The sequence below is a fragment of the Uloborus diversus genome, chromosome 6 (genome assembly GCF_026930045.1).
Source record: "Uloborus diversus isolate 005 chromosome 6, Udiv.v.3.1, whole genome shotgun sequence".
Taxonomy (NCBI): domain Eukaryota; kingdom Metazoa; phylum Arthropoda; class Arachnida; order Araneae; family Uloboridae; genus Uloborus; species Uloborus diversus.
This window is the reverse complement of record NC_072736.1, coordinates 155,208,134-155,226,084: the sequence shown is the minus strand read 5'-3', so window position 1 is coordinate 155,226,084 and position 17,951 is coordinate 155,208,134. Positions and strand designations below refer to the sequence as shown.

The 17,951-nt window shown below is 34.0% G+C and overlaps 1 protein-coding gene across 2 annotated transcripts in view; it reads left to right on the top strand.

Moving 5' to 3' along the window:
* The window catches only part of LOC129223970 (insulin gene enhancer protein ISL-1-like), a 191,306-nt gene that overhangs the window by 148,807 nt on the left and 24,548 nt on the right, over positions 1–17,951 (top strand). For both annotated transcript variants that reach the window (XM_054858355.1, XM_054858354.1), the window contains one exon: positions 3,134–3,331. In XM_054858355.1, the coding sequence (XP_054714330.1) occupies positions 3,134–3,331 (198 nt within the window). The remainder of the gene's footprint in view (positions 1–3,133; positions 3,332–17,951) is intronic.

Here is a 17,951-nt window from a genome sequence, read left to right as displayed (position 1 = left end):
AATTCATCCAGTATATTACTATCCCAGGGTCGAAAAATATTGAGGGGGTTGCCCGGTATTTAAGAGAATTTTTTTTTCACATGTATTTTCGAACCACCCTAAAGTATACATTCAGAAATTGATGTCTAAATATCTCAGAAAAGTCATCATCAACGATTCTGTATTAACAATGCACAAGCAAAATTAGAAATGTACAGTTCAAAATTTCATAACGGAATTTGAACCAAATGGTGTCTAAAGTGGACAATAGAACTCAACTGAAATGACAATTCCCCCTGAAATCAAATATGTCCGTTATAATTAGAGATTCCTGTAGTGACCGTCGCATTAGACTAAATTACAACTTAACAAACTTACATGTATTTTTGAACATGTGTTTTTGAACCACCCTGTAGTATACATTCAGAAACTGATATCTAAATATCTCAGAAAAGTTATCATCAACGATTCTGTATTAACAATGAACAAGCAAAATTAGAAATGTACAGTTCAAAATTTCATAACGGAATTTGAACCAAATGGTATCTAAAGTGGACAATAGAACTCAACTGAAATGACCATTCTCCCTGAAATCAAATATGTTCGTTATAATCAGAGATTTCCGCAGTGACCGTCGCATGAGACTAAGTTACAACGTAACAAACTTACCTTCCGACTGCTCACCACTCTTTTATTAAAGATTCATGGGTTACAAATTGAGTCCTACTCTTGCCTACTAACTTTCTCAATAATTCTGAAGCACTTTGCTCGAAATGCATATTCCGTCTTAGAGCTTTGAAATCGGGCGTATAGTCCATTTGCAATGTTGCCTACTTAAGATTTTTATCGCATCAAAGAGCTATTGCATCTCTTAATTGCAGTTCGCTAACTTCTATTCCGTTGCTGTCTGTAACTGCTTTCAACCTTTTATCGACAGAATGCAACATAGATGTCTTTGATATTCTCATCTGCACCGATTCGACAGTACAAATGAAATGTTTATTATTTGATGAGACTTGATGAAAACTTTGATGTGTTGCTGTTTTTATTGTTTGTTCGAGCTTTGCTAGATGGAAATAGATTTCTTCACGTGTGTATATTGATATTTTTGATGTAAATTGTTTTTTATCTCCCCTGCGATATGAATTTTAAATAAGGCTTTTCATTGCGAAAGAGGATAAATTTGCATATAAAGGATATTTTAAGTAACTGCAGAAAATGTCAGCATTGAGGAGGTTTTCAATTCCGTTATCAATGTTTCTCTTTGAAAATGAATAACAATTTTGATGTCGTTGCCTACTTAAGATTTTTATCGCATCAAAGAGTTATTGCATCTCTTAATTGCAGTTTTTAGCTGAATAAATATATTCTTTATGAAGTATAGCTGAATTCGTAGAGCTGAATTAAAATATTCTTTAACATTTTATTGAGAAATTTCGCGCCTGGGATGGAATGAAATAGATTGTGACAGGTTTATGAAAATGTCATTAATTTGACACTACGATTCACATTAATTAGTTATTTTCTCTAAAATATTTTACAAACTGACATTTCGCTTCGCCACTTTAGCATGATAATACAGCGACGAGACTCTAAAATTGAAAATTGAAAATCATTGAAAAAATAAGATCCAAAAGTGAGGAAGGTTATGAAGTTGTAAAATAGGATTTGTGGTGTTGGAAGTAATTTTGAAAAACGACATTAGATTTAAAAAATGACAAAAATGATAAGGTCACTTTATTTTCGTCAAGAAATGATGTATTATTTTGCTACTATTAATAAAACAGGTTTAATTCTATTAATTTGAAGAAGTTGTTGGCTGTAAAACGGTTCTTGCATCATATTGTTAAAGCATAAGTATCGCAGAACGCAGACCTTCCCATGTAGTTATAAGAGTTTAATTATGTGTATATAATATTGTGTAGATGTACTTCTCTCTATGTGTATGTACACAATACATAAGGTAAATAAGGTGATTTGTCAGTATTTCAGTTTTTCCTACAGAACTGAAAGCCAATGAAACTGAAACTGAAATGAAACTGAATTAACCAATGAAACTGAAACTGAAAGCCAATGTCTTTCAGTCCAAACAATTCCAATGTCAATTGTCTAATCATCATCCTTTACCACTAAGATGGGTACCCCAAATAAGGCCAAGTTGATCAATAATATCTACCCTCTATTTTTTTAAGTAGAATGGTAAAAACTCACTAGATCCTGATTGTGTCGTCATCAGAAATCCCAACTGATGATAAAGTGGTAGCAATAAGCAGTTTTTTATTTTTATTTTTATCAACATGCCAAGGTGTAGCAAAAGTTATTGCAAAAGAGTCTCGTCAAAATTGCCTGATCTTGTTTCACAACAAATTATGGACTTTCGTGGTTCACTATAGTTTACAAGTTAAAAACAGTCTTTCGTTTTTCTAGAAAACCTAATTTATGTAACTGATGAATTCTTAAAGAAAATGTCATTATGTGCCGTCAATTTTTCCTGCGATTTGACAACTCTAGAAAAAAGATTGTAGCACAATAAGACAATAATTGGCTTCATTTGGAACGAAAGATCGGGCGGAGGATGCGATCATGCATATGGTGCGCAAACTGTGCGCAGGAGTGACCAAAAAAAAAAAAACAGAAAGTAACAACATATTTGTGCTCTGAATGTGACGATTGCACTTTCTTCTTTCTATTGAAGTAAATAAGGAATCTTTTTGGTTTTCAGAGTTAGCCTTATTGGCGACTCATGTTCCTAATAAGGCCATGTCGCCTTTCTTTCTTAAAACTGCTTAAAACATAATTAAAACTTTTTCTTTATTTGTTATGAGCCATGTACAAAATGTGGAACCAATTGAATACCAAATGAGTAAGTTACTAGGCCATGAATCTTAAAGTGGCCTTATTTGGTGAACTTACCTTGCGATTTATTTACTGTTTAGTCTCTTTGGACAATTAAGAAAGCCTAAAAAAGCGTAACTGAAAAATTCTTCACAGTCTAAATTTGTTTTTGAAACCAGACTTACAACGATTTTTTTCAGAGGTTGTTTGCAAACATTTACTTATTCTATTACCGACAAGTTAGTCATCCTTGTCTGGAGCGCAATGCTTCACCTTTTGAATGTGTTCAAACTTCAACAGTATTCTTTCTTCCTTTCAGGACGGCAGGCAGTTAAGCCTGGGCTCCATGCGGGGCGTGCCCATGGTAGCGACGAGCCCTGTTCGACATGAAAGTCCCATCCAGATGAACCCCATCGAAGTCCAGACTTACCAGCCGCCCTGGAAAGCCCTCACAGAATACGCCCTACAGCCTGAGATCGACCCTACCACGCCTCACTTTCAACAGATAGTAAGTCAGGTGAGCAAGTCGCTTGAGAGTGCGGTGGTCTAAATTGATTTTTCATTTCTAAGATAAGGTTAAATATTACAGTGGCTTGCATGTGCGGTGTGAGGAATGAGTCAATGAATTGTGATAAAAGTGACTGAAAAAAATCTCTTTATGTATGTAACTGTCTTGGGAACAGTTTCTCTTTAACTGAGGGGAGAACTGGGCAGTTTGGATTTATTTATTTTTTGTCCGTTCTGTTTAAGTTAAATTCCCGACGTGCATTTTTTGCATAATGATTAAGTAAAAAATTAAATTATTGAACTCTTACAGGACAGATCGATCATACTACGCCTCACTTTCAGCTGATAGAAAGTCTGGTGAGCAAGTCGGTTGACTGTGAGGTGATTTGAATTGATTTTTCATTTCTAAGATTAGGTTAAATATTACAGTGGCTTGCATGTGTGGTGTGAGGAATGAGTTAGAATTGAATTGTGATAAAAGTGACTGAAAAAAAATCACTTTATGTAACCGTCTTAGGAACAGTGTCTCTTTAACTGAGGGGAGAACTGGGCTGTTTGATTTATTTATTTATTTTATTTTATTTTTTTTTTTTTTGTCATTTCTGTTTAAAAATTCTCGACTTGCACTTTTTGCTTGATGATCAAGTAAAAAATTAAAAATCTTGAACTCTTACAAGATTGATCGATCCTACCACACCTCACTTTCAGCAGACAGAAAGTGAAGTGAGTAGGTTAGACCGACCAGTGAATGAACAGTTAAGCACAATTTCATTTTTTGAAAATCCTAGTAATTTTAAATTCTATACTAGACAGATCGTGATAGTTAAAACATTTTAATTGATCTATGTAAATATCTCTAAAAAATCGCGAGAACTTAAATGGCACCGCTTCCGACTTTTTTAGGTGTTTAAAGAAAAAATGGCACAACGACCCAGTGAATGAACACCTCGAACCAGTAAATGAACACAAATTGGTCCAGTGAATGAACATGATAAATTTTGATTCAAAAAGAAACTAAGTTTCTTTGAGCTCTATCTGTCTATCTATCTATCTATATAACTATCTATATCTATTTATCTATCTATCTATTTATATAACTATCTATATCTATCTTTTTATATCTCTAGCCATCTCCTACCTTTCTATCTATTTTTCTATCAACACATCTATCGGTCTATCTCTATGTCTATTTATCTATTTATCAATGTACTTATCTATTTTTCTATCTACTTATCTGTATCTAGCTATCTATATATTTATCTATCTATCTATCTATCTATTTATATAACTATCTATATCTATCTATCTATATCTATCTTTTTATATCTCTATCCATCTATTAATATATCTTTCTATCTATTTTTCTATCTACACATCTATCGGTCTATCTCTATGTCTATTTACCTATTTATCAATGTACTTATCTATTTTTCTATCTATCTATCTACTTATCTATCCATCTATCTATCTATCTATCTACTTATCTATATATTATCTACTTATCTATATATTATCTACCTACTTATCTGTCCACTTATCTACCTGTCTACATATCTACCTACTATCTATCTCTATATCAGTCTCTCTACCTAGCTATCTATCTCTATATTAGTCTCTCTATCTACCTATCTATCTATTAACCACTACCTATCTATTTATCTATCGATCTATCTATCTACCTACCTATTTTATCTCTATATTTATCTACCTATATATCTATTTACATCTTATTTTTTATATATCTGTCTCTATATCTTCCTCTATCTATTTATCTATATATCTATATACAAGCATACGTACATATCTACCTATCTATTCTCTCTCTCTTTGTATATATATTTCCATTTCTCTATCTCTCTATCTACCTGTCTATCTATTAAGAGAAATAAAGATATAGAAAGATAGATGTAGGTAGGTAGGTTAATATACAGACAGAGATATAGATAGATAAAAGATAAAACTCAGTAAAAAGTGCATTGTTTACAAAGACAAAAATAAAGAAATTATAAAATATATAATGAAATACATAAATAAATAAGCATATAAAACTATCTGCATTACAAAAAAGTGCAAAAATGAAAATATCTCAAAGAAACTTCAAATTTCTTTTTAAGTCAAAAGAAATTTTGCCATTGTTCATTCACTGGGTTTTCGCAATTTTTCGTACCCAGTGACTGAACACCCCTCTACCTGAAAATCTACGAATTCTGCATTGACTGAAACAATTTAAATCCATAGCCTAAATATGTATACTTAATTTTTCTTTCGTAGAGTTAAAAAATAAAATTTATCGATAAAAATAATATGTATCAAAATAATTGCTAGCACGAAACCAGCCTTATTATTTTGAAAGAGAGAAAAAACGATTCACGGCAGTAAAAATTTCTATTTTTTTCCAGGAAAAAAATACGTATCCGAAGTAACCAATCAGCTTAGAATATCAATAAAGAACGCTTTTGTAGTGAATTTATTCAGAAAATTTTTTTTGGAAGCTTACTTTTTTTAAAAAAATGACCCGCTGTTCATTCACTGGGTGGTGTTCACTCACTGGTCGGTCTACCCTAAGTCGGTTGAGTGTGAGGTATTTGGAGTGGATTTTTCATTTCTACGATTAGGTAAAATTTTTCAGTGTCTTGTTAGGGCGGTGTAAGGAATGAGTTGTGATAAAGGCGTTCGAAAAACTTTCGCTTTCTGTAACCTTTTTAAGTACAGCGGTTCTTTTATGGGGTGGGTCAAGGGAAAACAAAGAAATGTCGAATAACTGTACTAGACAGTTTTGATTGTGTTGTTGAGCAACCACATTGCTTATTGTTCTCATTTGACTGTTTTGGTGTTCCTATGATTTTATTTTCCCTCCGCCATCCTCTGCAGCACCACCGTCGACCGCCTCTAGCGAAAACCGTCTCCAGGTTGCGTCCATATCCTACACACACATTCACACACGCACACACACCTGCACACATACACACACCTACACATACACACCTACCCACACACACACACCTGCACACACACACATACATACCTACCCACACACGCACACATACACACACACCGACACACATACACATACATACACACCTACCCCCACACACACACCTACCCCCACACACACACCTACCCCCACACACATACCCACACACACACACCTACACACACATACCCACACACTCATGCCTGCACACAGACACAAACACACACGCCTACATACACATACACACACGTGATTCCGGATCCACATAATTTGAATTCCGGATGTCAAAATTCATATTAATTTTCTTTTTTAAAATTAATCTCATAACTGTTCTTATTTTATTTTTCTGTTTATTTTGCAAATTCCAGATGCATAGCTTTTGTATGATGATAAAGAGTATAAACGCAAATTCTTGAACTTTAATACCATAGATCGACCGTACCACGCCTCACTTTCAGCAGAGTGGGCAGTGGTCTGATATGATTTTTCATTTCTAAGATTATCATAAACGTTAGAGTGGCTTGTTATGGTAGAGTGAGGAATGAGTCAGGATGAATAGTGATAGATTTAGGTCAGCGTTTCTTAAATTGTGTTCCGCGGAACCCTAGGGTTCCATGGAGATCACTCAGGGGTTCCACGAATTATTTACTTAAAAATTAGGTTTGAGTTAAGTGTCTAATGAGTATTTTCTACTGAAAAAATGTCAATCGTGGATTAAAAAGCCATTTAATGGTAATGTATGTCCTTCAAGTATGTCAGCTCTATTTAATGGAATGTTAAATGATCCTTCCCTTGCTCCAGAAATTTAAAATAATACCATCCCGTGAAATTTTGGTGCAATTTTGAGGATAAGTGTCCTCAATTGTCACGAAATTTCTTGTCGGCATTTTTACTACTTCAACTAAATTTATAATTTCAACTGATCTGTCAACAGAAACTAAATATCACCACAGACATAGTGCTGATCTGAGAATGCCAATTTTTCCAAAAAGCCTGATTTTAAGGATGTATCTGTCATAGTAAAAATAGAAACTACTCGATATGTAAATGAAAACTTTAAAATTTTCTTTGAAACGAGTTGTAGATAGTATTCAGAGAAATTCGAGTTAATTTTTTAAATTCGTGTTTTAAGTCGAAAGGTATTTTTTTAAAGCAAGAAAAGCGCTTTAATTGAAAAAAAAAACATTGCATGCAATGTTTCATGCAAATTATACTATTTAAGGGCAACACATCAGGGGTTCCACAAAGAAAGTGGACATTCAAAAGGATTCCACTTATCAAACAAATTAAGAAACGCGGATTTAGGTGATGAAAAATTTTAACTTTATGCAACTCTTTTTGGTACAGTGGCTCTTTACTCGGACGGGTCGATAGGAAAATGAACTTCTTTCGAAAAATGGTTCAGTTTCTATTGATAGTAGGAAGCAAATGGATGAAGTGGACTTCGTTATGTTTTAAGTAAAACGAGTGCAAAATTCAATCCGTAGCTATGCTTTCTTTGAATCCATCCCTAAATTCTATTGTGTATAGCAGCATCTTCAAAAATTACAATCTCTTGCGGCAAAAAATATGATATATTATCCTATCATTTGTGTACTAGTTACCTACAAATTTTTAATTTTGTCACTTACACCCCTTTTTTTCTGGACAATTCAAATGAAAATTCTTCAGCTTCAATATCTGCTAAAATAGACAGCATAAAATAAGAAAGCCATCGGGAAAAGATCCTGATAATGCACCTTGCAGTGAACGTAAGTTTTAATAAAATTTGCATTGAAAACGTACCAGATGGCAATTTGCAATGAAAATTGCTTATTCAGGTAACGAACTAGCACGACAGTAATTTTTTTGGTGTTAAGGAGCTAAATGGTAAACTATTTTTTCCATGGATTAAAGAATGATTTTTCCCAACCAATTCCAATTTGTAAAAATTTCTATTCCTTCCAATGCATTACATAAAACCACTGGGAAAACACCCCAGCCATAGAGCTTTGCAGTGAACCCCGAATTGCAGTGACATATGCATTGAAAAATTTATCAGATGAATATTGCCTATTAATATAACGGACTTCAAGCTACTACTTTTTTGGTGTTAAGGAGCTAAATGATCAACCATTAAAATAGGACAGTTTTCAGTTAAATTACGTTCAGCATATTATCTAAACAAGAATAAGGGGGAACATAAATACTCAAATGTGAAATGCTTGCCTTTTTTTTTTCTTCTAGGCAACTTTTCAATGAAGTGAGGGTACTGAAAAGAAAATCAATGTTTTAATTTAGTTTCATTTGCATTTAAAGGTATTGAATAATTATAGTCTGCAACATCAATGTGCAAAACATTTCTATTTGATTGAAAATAATCACTTAAATAATGATGCCAAAAGTAAATGAATATACTAAAAAGTAAATGAGGAGACTGATTCTCTCTAGTGAGAGGAAGTGGTTAAAAAACAAAGAAAATAATTATCTATATTACTAAACCTATGCTTATAAAACAATCTTCCTCTTAAAAATATTCTAAATCCATTAATTATCCTTGAAATGGAGTTTTTAAGAATTGCCCTAGTTCGAGGAAATTCAGTCGCTTAAAAATAAATTTTAATCATATTTTGTCTAAATTTGCTCCATAAAATTTGTTGCTTTTTGAATAAACGAAAGTAGTCTCTTTCGTAATGGAAGAGAGATCTTAATGATATGCATTTTATGTTTTCAGTTATTAACAGAAAATAAAAGTCACGTGCTCATATAAGAATATTTTTATTACCATACGTGAATTGATTTAAAGGCAATAAGCATTCCAGTTCGAATCGAAGACCGTTACAGAGTATATTCTAAAGACTATTATGAAAACGTTTTGAAATTTTTAAACCATTTCAGAGAAATAAAATATACAACAATTACTTTTTATTTGAAGCGATTTCTTTTTAATAGATAACATCTACTGCAGAGATCTTTGCTTAAAAATTCAGATTGTTTGTACTTAACTGAGTAATTTATTCAACTTTGGATATCGGTTATTTGAATGCGTTCGTGTTTCAAGCTTTCAATTGATATAAATTTTTTTAATTTAAGCTAAAACGGAAATATTTTGATTTGTATAGCATTTGTCTTATTTTAAACTACCATGCATGAAATTGGAGATAATGTTTTATGTTTTTCTTCAGTAATAATGTTTTTCCCTTAGTGAATTATATAGCATTTCGTACAAATCTACAATGATCTTTTGAATCTGTACCTAAACCCTTAAGTTTTTATTATCTGTATTTTTTGACAGCTTTCAGCTTATAAAGCTTATGGAACTTCACTTTCTGAAAAGTGAAACTTTGAAAGCTCTGTGGTGCATAAACTGTTTGTTTTCGTTATTACTATTACTACTTTGATTCTAGTTGATGCTTGAACGGGAGAAATCAATTTGTCAATAAGAGATGGCGTTTTATTACTGTTATTATGGGATAGATTTTCTCTTTTCAAGTTTACTTTCAGTTTTATTCTCAGAATTTATAACTAGCTCCACGCATTACTGCAACTGTAAATTCTTCCAAATTTTTCAGAATTCAATTTCAATGCTCCTAAACTTAAAACTATTTAAATGTAACCCTTAACTTTGTTTGCTTTATGTTTTTAAAAAAAAGATGAATTCTGTTTTTAAAAAGCAAGGATTTTAAAAAGTACTGAAAATGTGAATTGTAGCAAGCACATGTGTTTGTTTCGTTTTCAATTGTTTGTTTGTTGTATTTGTGTTTAGTCATTCAGAAATAAAGCTCCCATCTTGTGGTATATTATAAGAAATGGACAGAAAAATTATGCTAGAACCAGGGGCATCGCAAACTTACAATTTTAGGAGGATAGAAACTCTCAATTTGCCAAATGGAATTCCAAATTTTGCCAAACGATGATAATTTTGCCAAATGGGCTTCTAAATTTCACTTAACGATGACAGTTTTGCAGAATGGAAATCCTAATTTCGCGAATGATAATAATTTGATGAATCAAACTCCAATTTTTTCCGAATGATCCTGATTTTGCCGAATCGTCAGACAAAGCTTGCCGAATAAGGAAATTTTTAGGTGGCCAAATGACCTCCCATTGAGGCGCTCCTGGTTAGGACTCATTTTTTTTTTATTAGGTAGTATTTTCCTGAAAACACGGTACGTTGGCAAAGTGAGTCCAACAGGTGTGGTGTCGGGCAATGAGAAAAATATTCGAAAAATGATAACAAAGGTAAGAAAATACCTTCGGCACCTTCGTTCAATATCACCTATTTTTTTCGTCAGAGGCGCCGGACCGCAATAATTGCACAATAAAAGTGATGTCCATGGCTTTAGGGCTGTGCCAGGGAGTTCTTCTGGACCACCGTGGGTCGAGACTACAGCCGCGACATCGAGGCCAGATAGCCCTGGCGCCATAGGAGTCGTAGAGATATTCCCCGGGCTTTCGGCACTATCTTTGGGGAGACTTGGCTTTATTTTTGCTACACATGGTAGTTCTCAAGATTATCGCGCCCGCAGTTGGCGTCAGGAGTTAGTTCCTCTGGCCCATCGTCGATATTTCGCAATGTTTCGATAGATTAGTAATTGTTTTTTCCGTCCGTAATGGTTTTTTCCAACCTGTGGGTTGAATGACTTTTCTCTTCTGATTGGGAACTAGTTTTGTTTACCACTGGAGAGGAGGCTTGAATTTCTGTGTGCAACCACAGTTATCCTGTTGATAAAATGAAATGAACTAATCACGAGAAGAATTTTTCAATGAAAAAGAAATCTGAACTAGAACAGAGGGACGTAGAGAGGAGGTTTAGGGGTCGACCCCCAGAACCCTTGTTTTTTACACATAGTAGAATTCAAATAGGGTACATCAGTTCCGGTGGACGGAGTTATGGAAAAATAAGTGAACTCACATTTTTTTTTAACAATGAGTTAGTCATATAGGTTGGTAAATAAACCTGACATACTATACAATGCAAAAAAAAAAAATGTTTAAGTTTAAATTCTGTATACCTATGCTGTCTAATGAACAAAATGCCAACCCACTACTAGGAAACTGGGCATTGATGTTCAACTTTAAACTCAATTTATTGAAAAGTGCTGCGTGGTGTGGTGACGCAATTTTGCATAGCACCGTCCATATGTATAATGTATGCATACTAAGCGTAGTTAGTTTTCTCCTGGTATGGTTGGTCATACCCGATCGTAGATTCTATATGCAATGGTGCAGCGAAAATGAGGAAGGTCGACAACCCCCAGAACTCCTTGCCTTAACACATATTGTCAATCCAAGTACTGTAGATCAGTCCCTGAGTATTATATGTATAATGTTTGCACATTAGCCAGTTAAGAAATTTCTTCTGGTAAGAGTTGGTCATAACAGACCCTACGCAGTGGCGCAGCGAAAGGGGAAGGGATCAACAACTCATCCCCTTGGGTTTTAACGTACATAGGATATCCAGATACGGTTTATTATTTTCATCAGAAGACTGTTCGACACCCCCCAACCCCCGAAGGTGAATTCTAGCTATACTAGTGAACTGTAATATCCAAAAATTAGGAATCATAAATTATGTTGCAAAACTCCCTGAAAAGTTATTACTATCACTTTGCATGTTTGATAATACTTTGATTTCTCTTACCAACAAATACCAACTGATGCTTCTTGATTAACTTTACTAAACCACGTAATTCCTCTCTTTCAAAGCTTTTTATCATAATTTCCTATGCTTCAAAAGTAAGCTTTGATGATAACTTGTTTTTCTGAGGTTTCGTCTTTTGAACTTGACTTCTGATTCAGCTGTTAGTTTCGACCCCTAAGCCAGGGCTAAGACCCCAGAACTGCATGCAATATATCAGACAGCCCTGTTATCACTTCCTGAGACCGCAGTTTCGTTTTTATTAGAACTATGACATCTGCTCGGTTATTCACTATTCCTGACTGAGGAGTTCTGATAAGAACGAAACTGCAGTCTCAGGACTTGACAACCGGGCTGTCTGATTTATTGCATGACTTCTGATATTTTATTTAATACTAGTGGTATCCGCACGGCTTTCCCCGTAGTTGAAAATTAAAAGTTTCTTTCGGTTCGTCTGTATATTTACAAATAATGGATGACGAATTTCTCGCCAATTGGCTATGTTCATTCGCTCTCCCATTATACGTCATGATAATTTCGTAAGTTACTCGTTCATCTTATGATAATTTTGCTCCGGAAAATGTTCTTAAAATTGGAAGACAGGGCCGTATCCAGAGGGGGGGCCAGACGGGCCCGCCCCCCCCCCCCCCGAAACCCGAAATGTTTTGTACCGTAAAACAGAAGAAGGGTTTTTTTTTTTTAATTCCTAATGTCAGAAAAGGAAAATGACAAAGTTTTCTTTTATTCTTAATTTTGCTACTATTCAAAATTTATAATATTTTGCAGAAATACAGAAAAAGCAGTTCTAGTTCTCATTAGCTGCAAGGCACACTTGAAATTTAGACCTTTAATTAGGACTTTCTGATCTCTTTCCCAATTCAATTCAGGGCAGTCCAGGGTTAAAGCAGGCCCTTTGTCAGTTCGGTAGACTTGAAGTTCGGTAGACTTTTCAAGTCTACCGAACTGACTTCTGTGCACTTCCTCCTCCAGGGGCGTGCACAGAAATTTTGGGGCTGTCACAAATGCTTCTTTTGAGCCCCCTCCATATTGTTTACCCATATTTTCAACCCTAGGTTTAAAAATATTGGGCCCCATTTAAGCCCCGGGCCAACAGGTGTCCCTTCTCCCCTCTGTGCACGACCCTGCTCTCCTCCCCCTAAAACTCTTATAAAACTTGCACTGTACTGATTTCGAGCCGGGGACTCCCCAAAGGCTGGGCCCCTAGTTTCCGATTAGGCGAGTATTTTGTTACCAAGATGTGCCAAATTCAGCTCCTTGATACATCCTGAGTAAAAAATGCAAAAATCACAATTTTCGCGTTTTTGTAGCATAATTTTCATGATCATTTTTGTGACTGATTTGTTTCTTGTCTTGCATTTATTTAATGCCGAATTCAGTATCATGGAAGTTCTTTTGTTATTGCTTGTTTTTTTTTCTTACTTCTACTGCATACTGTTAATACCTTTAGTATGAGAAAAAAATAACACTTACTATACTCTCTTTCATTTTCTGCACTACTTGTGATTGAAAAAAAAAAAGTTTGTTTCGAGAAATATTTCATTGCATTTACTTTTAACTTAAAACGGCTGTGTCTTACTAAGTTATACTCATTTTGTAAGACTGTGCAATCAACTTTTGAAAAGTGTAAATAAAGAGCTTCAAATAATTTCAACTGTTCGATAGTCTTTGAAAATTATTTAAGTTTTTGAAATTCCTTGAAAAGTTCTTCAATTTTGTATCTTATCAAGAAAATAAAGTATGAATTGTCCAAATGGCTAGAATATTACTCTTCCATTCTTACTTTCTGAATGTCTACACCATTTCTTTTAAACTATTTTGTACAATTTTCATACTGTATGGCATTTAAGGAAAAAAAATGGGGATAGTGGGAGTGATCAAAAACAAACTTCACTAAAAGCCGATATGAGCAGATGAGGAAGTGCTTCTCTTTTCTCCTCTCTGTCCATTAAGTTCCATGATTTGTCGAGCAAGCAATTTTTATTTTGTTTGATCTTGATTTGCAAAAGAATGTATAACTTTTAAAAGACTTTGTTTGCCTAGTTTTTTTTTTTCATATTTTTGTAGTCTCAATTACCTAATATAAGGCCTCAAAATACAGATTTTTTTTTCGAAAATTTCTCGGGGAAAAAACCCCCGGAGCCACTGAAGTTATGGATGTTCTACAACCGACTTAAAGGGACACTCTCCTGTTATCCTTACCACTACAAGGTGAATAAGAAAAATAATAAGAAATTAAAATAACAACGTCCAAACAGTGCAACCATTAAAAATCGAGACAAAAAGTCTTCTATGTTAACATTTTTATGCGTTTGTTGTGTCTATATATACTATATGTGTGTGTGTGTGTGTTAGGGCAATGTGCTAATCCGGGCCCCTCCCGAAAAAAATTTCTGGATACGGCCTTGTTGGAAGAGAAACAGAACAAAATCGAATTCTCGAAAAATCGCTTCGAGGTGCACACCTCAATGCTACAAACTCTCTGTGCCAAATTTCATGGAAATCGACCGAACGGTCTAGGTGTTATGTGAGTCACAGAGATCCAGACATCCTACAGACATCCAGACACAGAGACTTTGAGCTTTATTATTAGTAAAGATAAAGATTCCTCTAAATCATAGTATTACGTACAAGCGACATTGATATTATATGAAAAGCGGAGAAAATTTGAAAAACATCAATTTTTTTTGGAAGTTGAAGGCATTTCAGTTTTTGTATTTAATTTTTTAATTCATTGTCATAAAAATGAAAATTTTTGCTTATTTTTCATATAATAATAATAATAAAACTCACGGAGCTGTTTCGGGCATTACAAAATATTTGCTTTTCTGTGGAAACGAGCCTTTTTCAAACTAACAATAAACTAATATGTTGTGGCCATCACGAAACTTTCTTCTATATTTCTCCTTTTTCTGATCCCTCCCCATGCTTGACGAGGAAGCAATATTCCTAACAAAAGCAAAATTACACATGCAAAAACTTGACGACCATCCCAATGTCTGAATTATTGTAAAAGCAAAGCAAAGAGCGAAAATTGAAAGTTATTTTAAAAGCCTTGCTTGAATTAATTACAAATATTTTATTTATTAACAAACATAAGATGGCAGCAGTTAAAATTTTTAAATCATTGAGATAATATTTCCGATCATTTCCATACAATTAAAATCACGAGAAATACGCAGACGACAATCTATTACGATTTATCTTTCTTATTGTTGCATTAATAAAGCTATTTTTATTCGCAAAAAAAAAAAAAAAAATCAACACCTCTTGGAGCGATTGGAGTCAAAATTGAACCAAAGCCTGTTTACGTATGGATTCACATATATTCCAAATTTCAACCAGAACGTAGCATTACTTCTTGAGATACGGCACTCACAATGGAAAAAAAGAACGGGCGATTGCGCTACCCCCTTTTTAGCTGTTGACACCAAAATAAAATCAGCTCTTATACCTACTAAGGGCTACTTGTCAAAAATTTTTTGTTTGATTCCGTTCGTTATTTCTTGAGATACAGCAGTCACAATTGATGACAAAAAACGTTCTATAACTCAACCCCCGTTTGAGCTATTGACACCAAAATTGAATCAGCACTTGCTCCTTTTAGGGGCAACATGTGGACCAAATTTTGTTTGATTCCGCCAGTTACTTCTTGAGGAATAGCAAGCACGCGTAACTCAAAAAACGTCCCATTGCTCCACCCCCCTTGGAGGAATTCGCGCCAAAAACCAATGGGCACAAGTTCACATAGGGGCACATGTGTACCAAATTTCGTTCAATTTCATGCGGTAGTTTTTGCTGTAGAGCGGCCACAAAAAACTGGTCACACACAGACGTGATACACATACACACACACACACATACAGACAGACAGACATTTTCCAAAAATAGTCGAAATGGACTCAGCACACCTCAAAGCGTTCGAATCCGTCAAAATTTAAAATTCGAAAATTTGCACGAATCCAGTACTTTCTTCTATATATTAGATATAGAAGAAAGTAAAAATAATTGTTTGGAAATTAAAGTTTGTTTAAAAACTTTCTAACAATAGATTTGGGAGCTTTTTCGCTAGAATTGAGAAATAGAGAACTGATGTCCAAAATTGTGTCCAGCACGTGACAAGTAAGCATCATTTAAAAAGTACCAATCTTTGCTAATAATAAATGGGAAAGTCTTTCTGTCTGGATGTCTGAGACGCGCACAGCGCCTAGACCGTTCGGCCGATTTTCATGAAATTTGGCACAAAGTTAGTTTGTAGCATGGGGGCGTGCACCTCGAAGCGATTTTTCAAAAATTCGATTTTGTTCTTTTTCTATTTTAATTTTAAGAACATGTTCCGAAGCAAAATTATCATAAGTACGAGTAAAATTACAAAATTATCATGACGTGGAATGGGAGAGCGAATGAACATAGCCAATTGGCGAGAAATTCGTCATCCATTATTTGTAAATGTACAGGCGAACCGAATGACCTTTTAATTTTCAACTACGGGCAAAGCCGTGCGGGTACCACTAGTAGCAAATATATTGTGAAAAAATTGTTCAACAAATCGCGCAAGTAAAGTTATTCAATAGGTCAGTAAATTCTCAATTTTTAGCTTAAATAATTTTTATATATAAAATCGTAAGGACAAATTTATTCCAACTGTCTCGCATTTGAAGATGAAATCGCTCTGATTCATTTTCTGAAAACCTTTAAATCACTCGTGTACAAACATACAAACTTCGATTATTCAAAATGACCCTGACATACATACAAGATGAAGAATATAAGTTATTTTTGTGGTAGATTAGCTCTTCTTTCAATAAGACTGAGGCTTATCTCTCCTCCCTCCGTATATCCTAAGGCTACTTTGATATAGATTGTATAAACAGAACTCCTACGAGTTTCGAGTGTTTTAAGAGGATAGCGAACCTGAAGCTGTTTTTTTTATAGTAATGGATTTCTTTTCTATTCCAACATTGTTTTCCCTGGCCCAAAGAAAGTTTTTGTTTGATTTTTAAGCGTCTTGCCCCCTTTCTTTCCTTCTTGTGAATATTGGCTTTTCCATTTCGCATTAATTCTTCACTTTTTATTTAATTGCGAACATTGAATATTCTAATTTTGATCAATCATTATTTTCATCATTGTAACTAAGATTTTACTTATTGTGAAAATACATCCATATTTCTTTCCTTCATTATTCCTTTTTTATTACTTACTAGTGGTACCCGCACGGCTTTGCCCGTAATAGAAAAAATTAAAAGGTCTTTTGGTTCGCCTGTATATTTACAAATAATGTATGGTGAATTTTCTCGCCAATTGGCTTGTACTCATGTTACGGTTCCACGTCATGATAATTTCATATGTCTCCAATTGACTTGTGCCCATGTTACGGTTCCACGTTATGATAATTTCGTAATTTACTCGTCCATCTTATGATAATTTTGTTCTTGAAATAGGAATAGAAAAAGAACCACATAGACTTTTCGAAAAATCGCTTCGAGGAGCACACCCCCATGCTTTAAACTAACTTTGTGCCAAATTTCATGAAAATCAGCCGAACGGTCTAGGCGCTATGCGCGTCACAGAGATCCAGACATCCTCCGGACATCCAGACAGAGAGACTTTCAGCTTTATTATTAGTAAAGATTATGAAAATTTATTTTTTCTTATCCCCTTCATTAAGCACATTTTATTTGTCGATGAAATATATTTAATTCTTTATTCGTTGTTCAATGTTTTCTTTATTGTGAAAATAGGGTTTTTTTTCAGTTATTATTTATTTTTAAAACTATTGTTGATAGATTCTTCGTTTTTCGTTCAATTTACATATTTTCATATAGTTAAAAATATATCATTATTTTTTTTTTCATTCACTATTAATCTTTTTATTTTTTACGAAAATTTATTCATCTTTTTTCTTTTCATTATTCCCATTGTGTTTATTGTTAAAATGTATTCATCACTTTTTTTAACATTATCTTTGCCTTTTTATTTATTTATTTATTTAATTTGCATTCGTTTCCATTTTTGCTT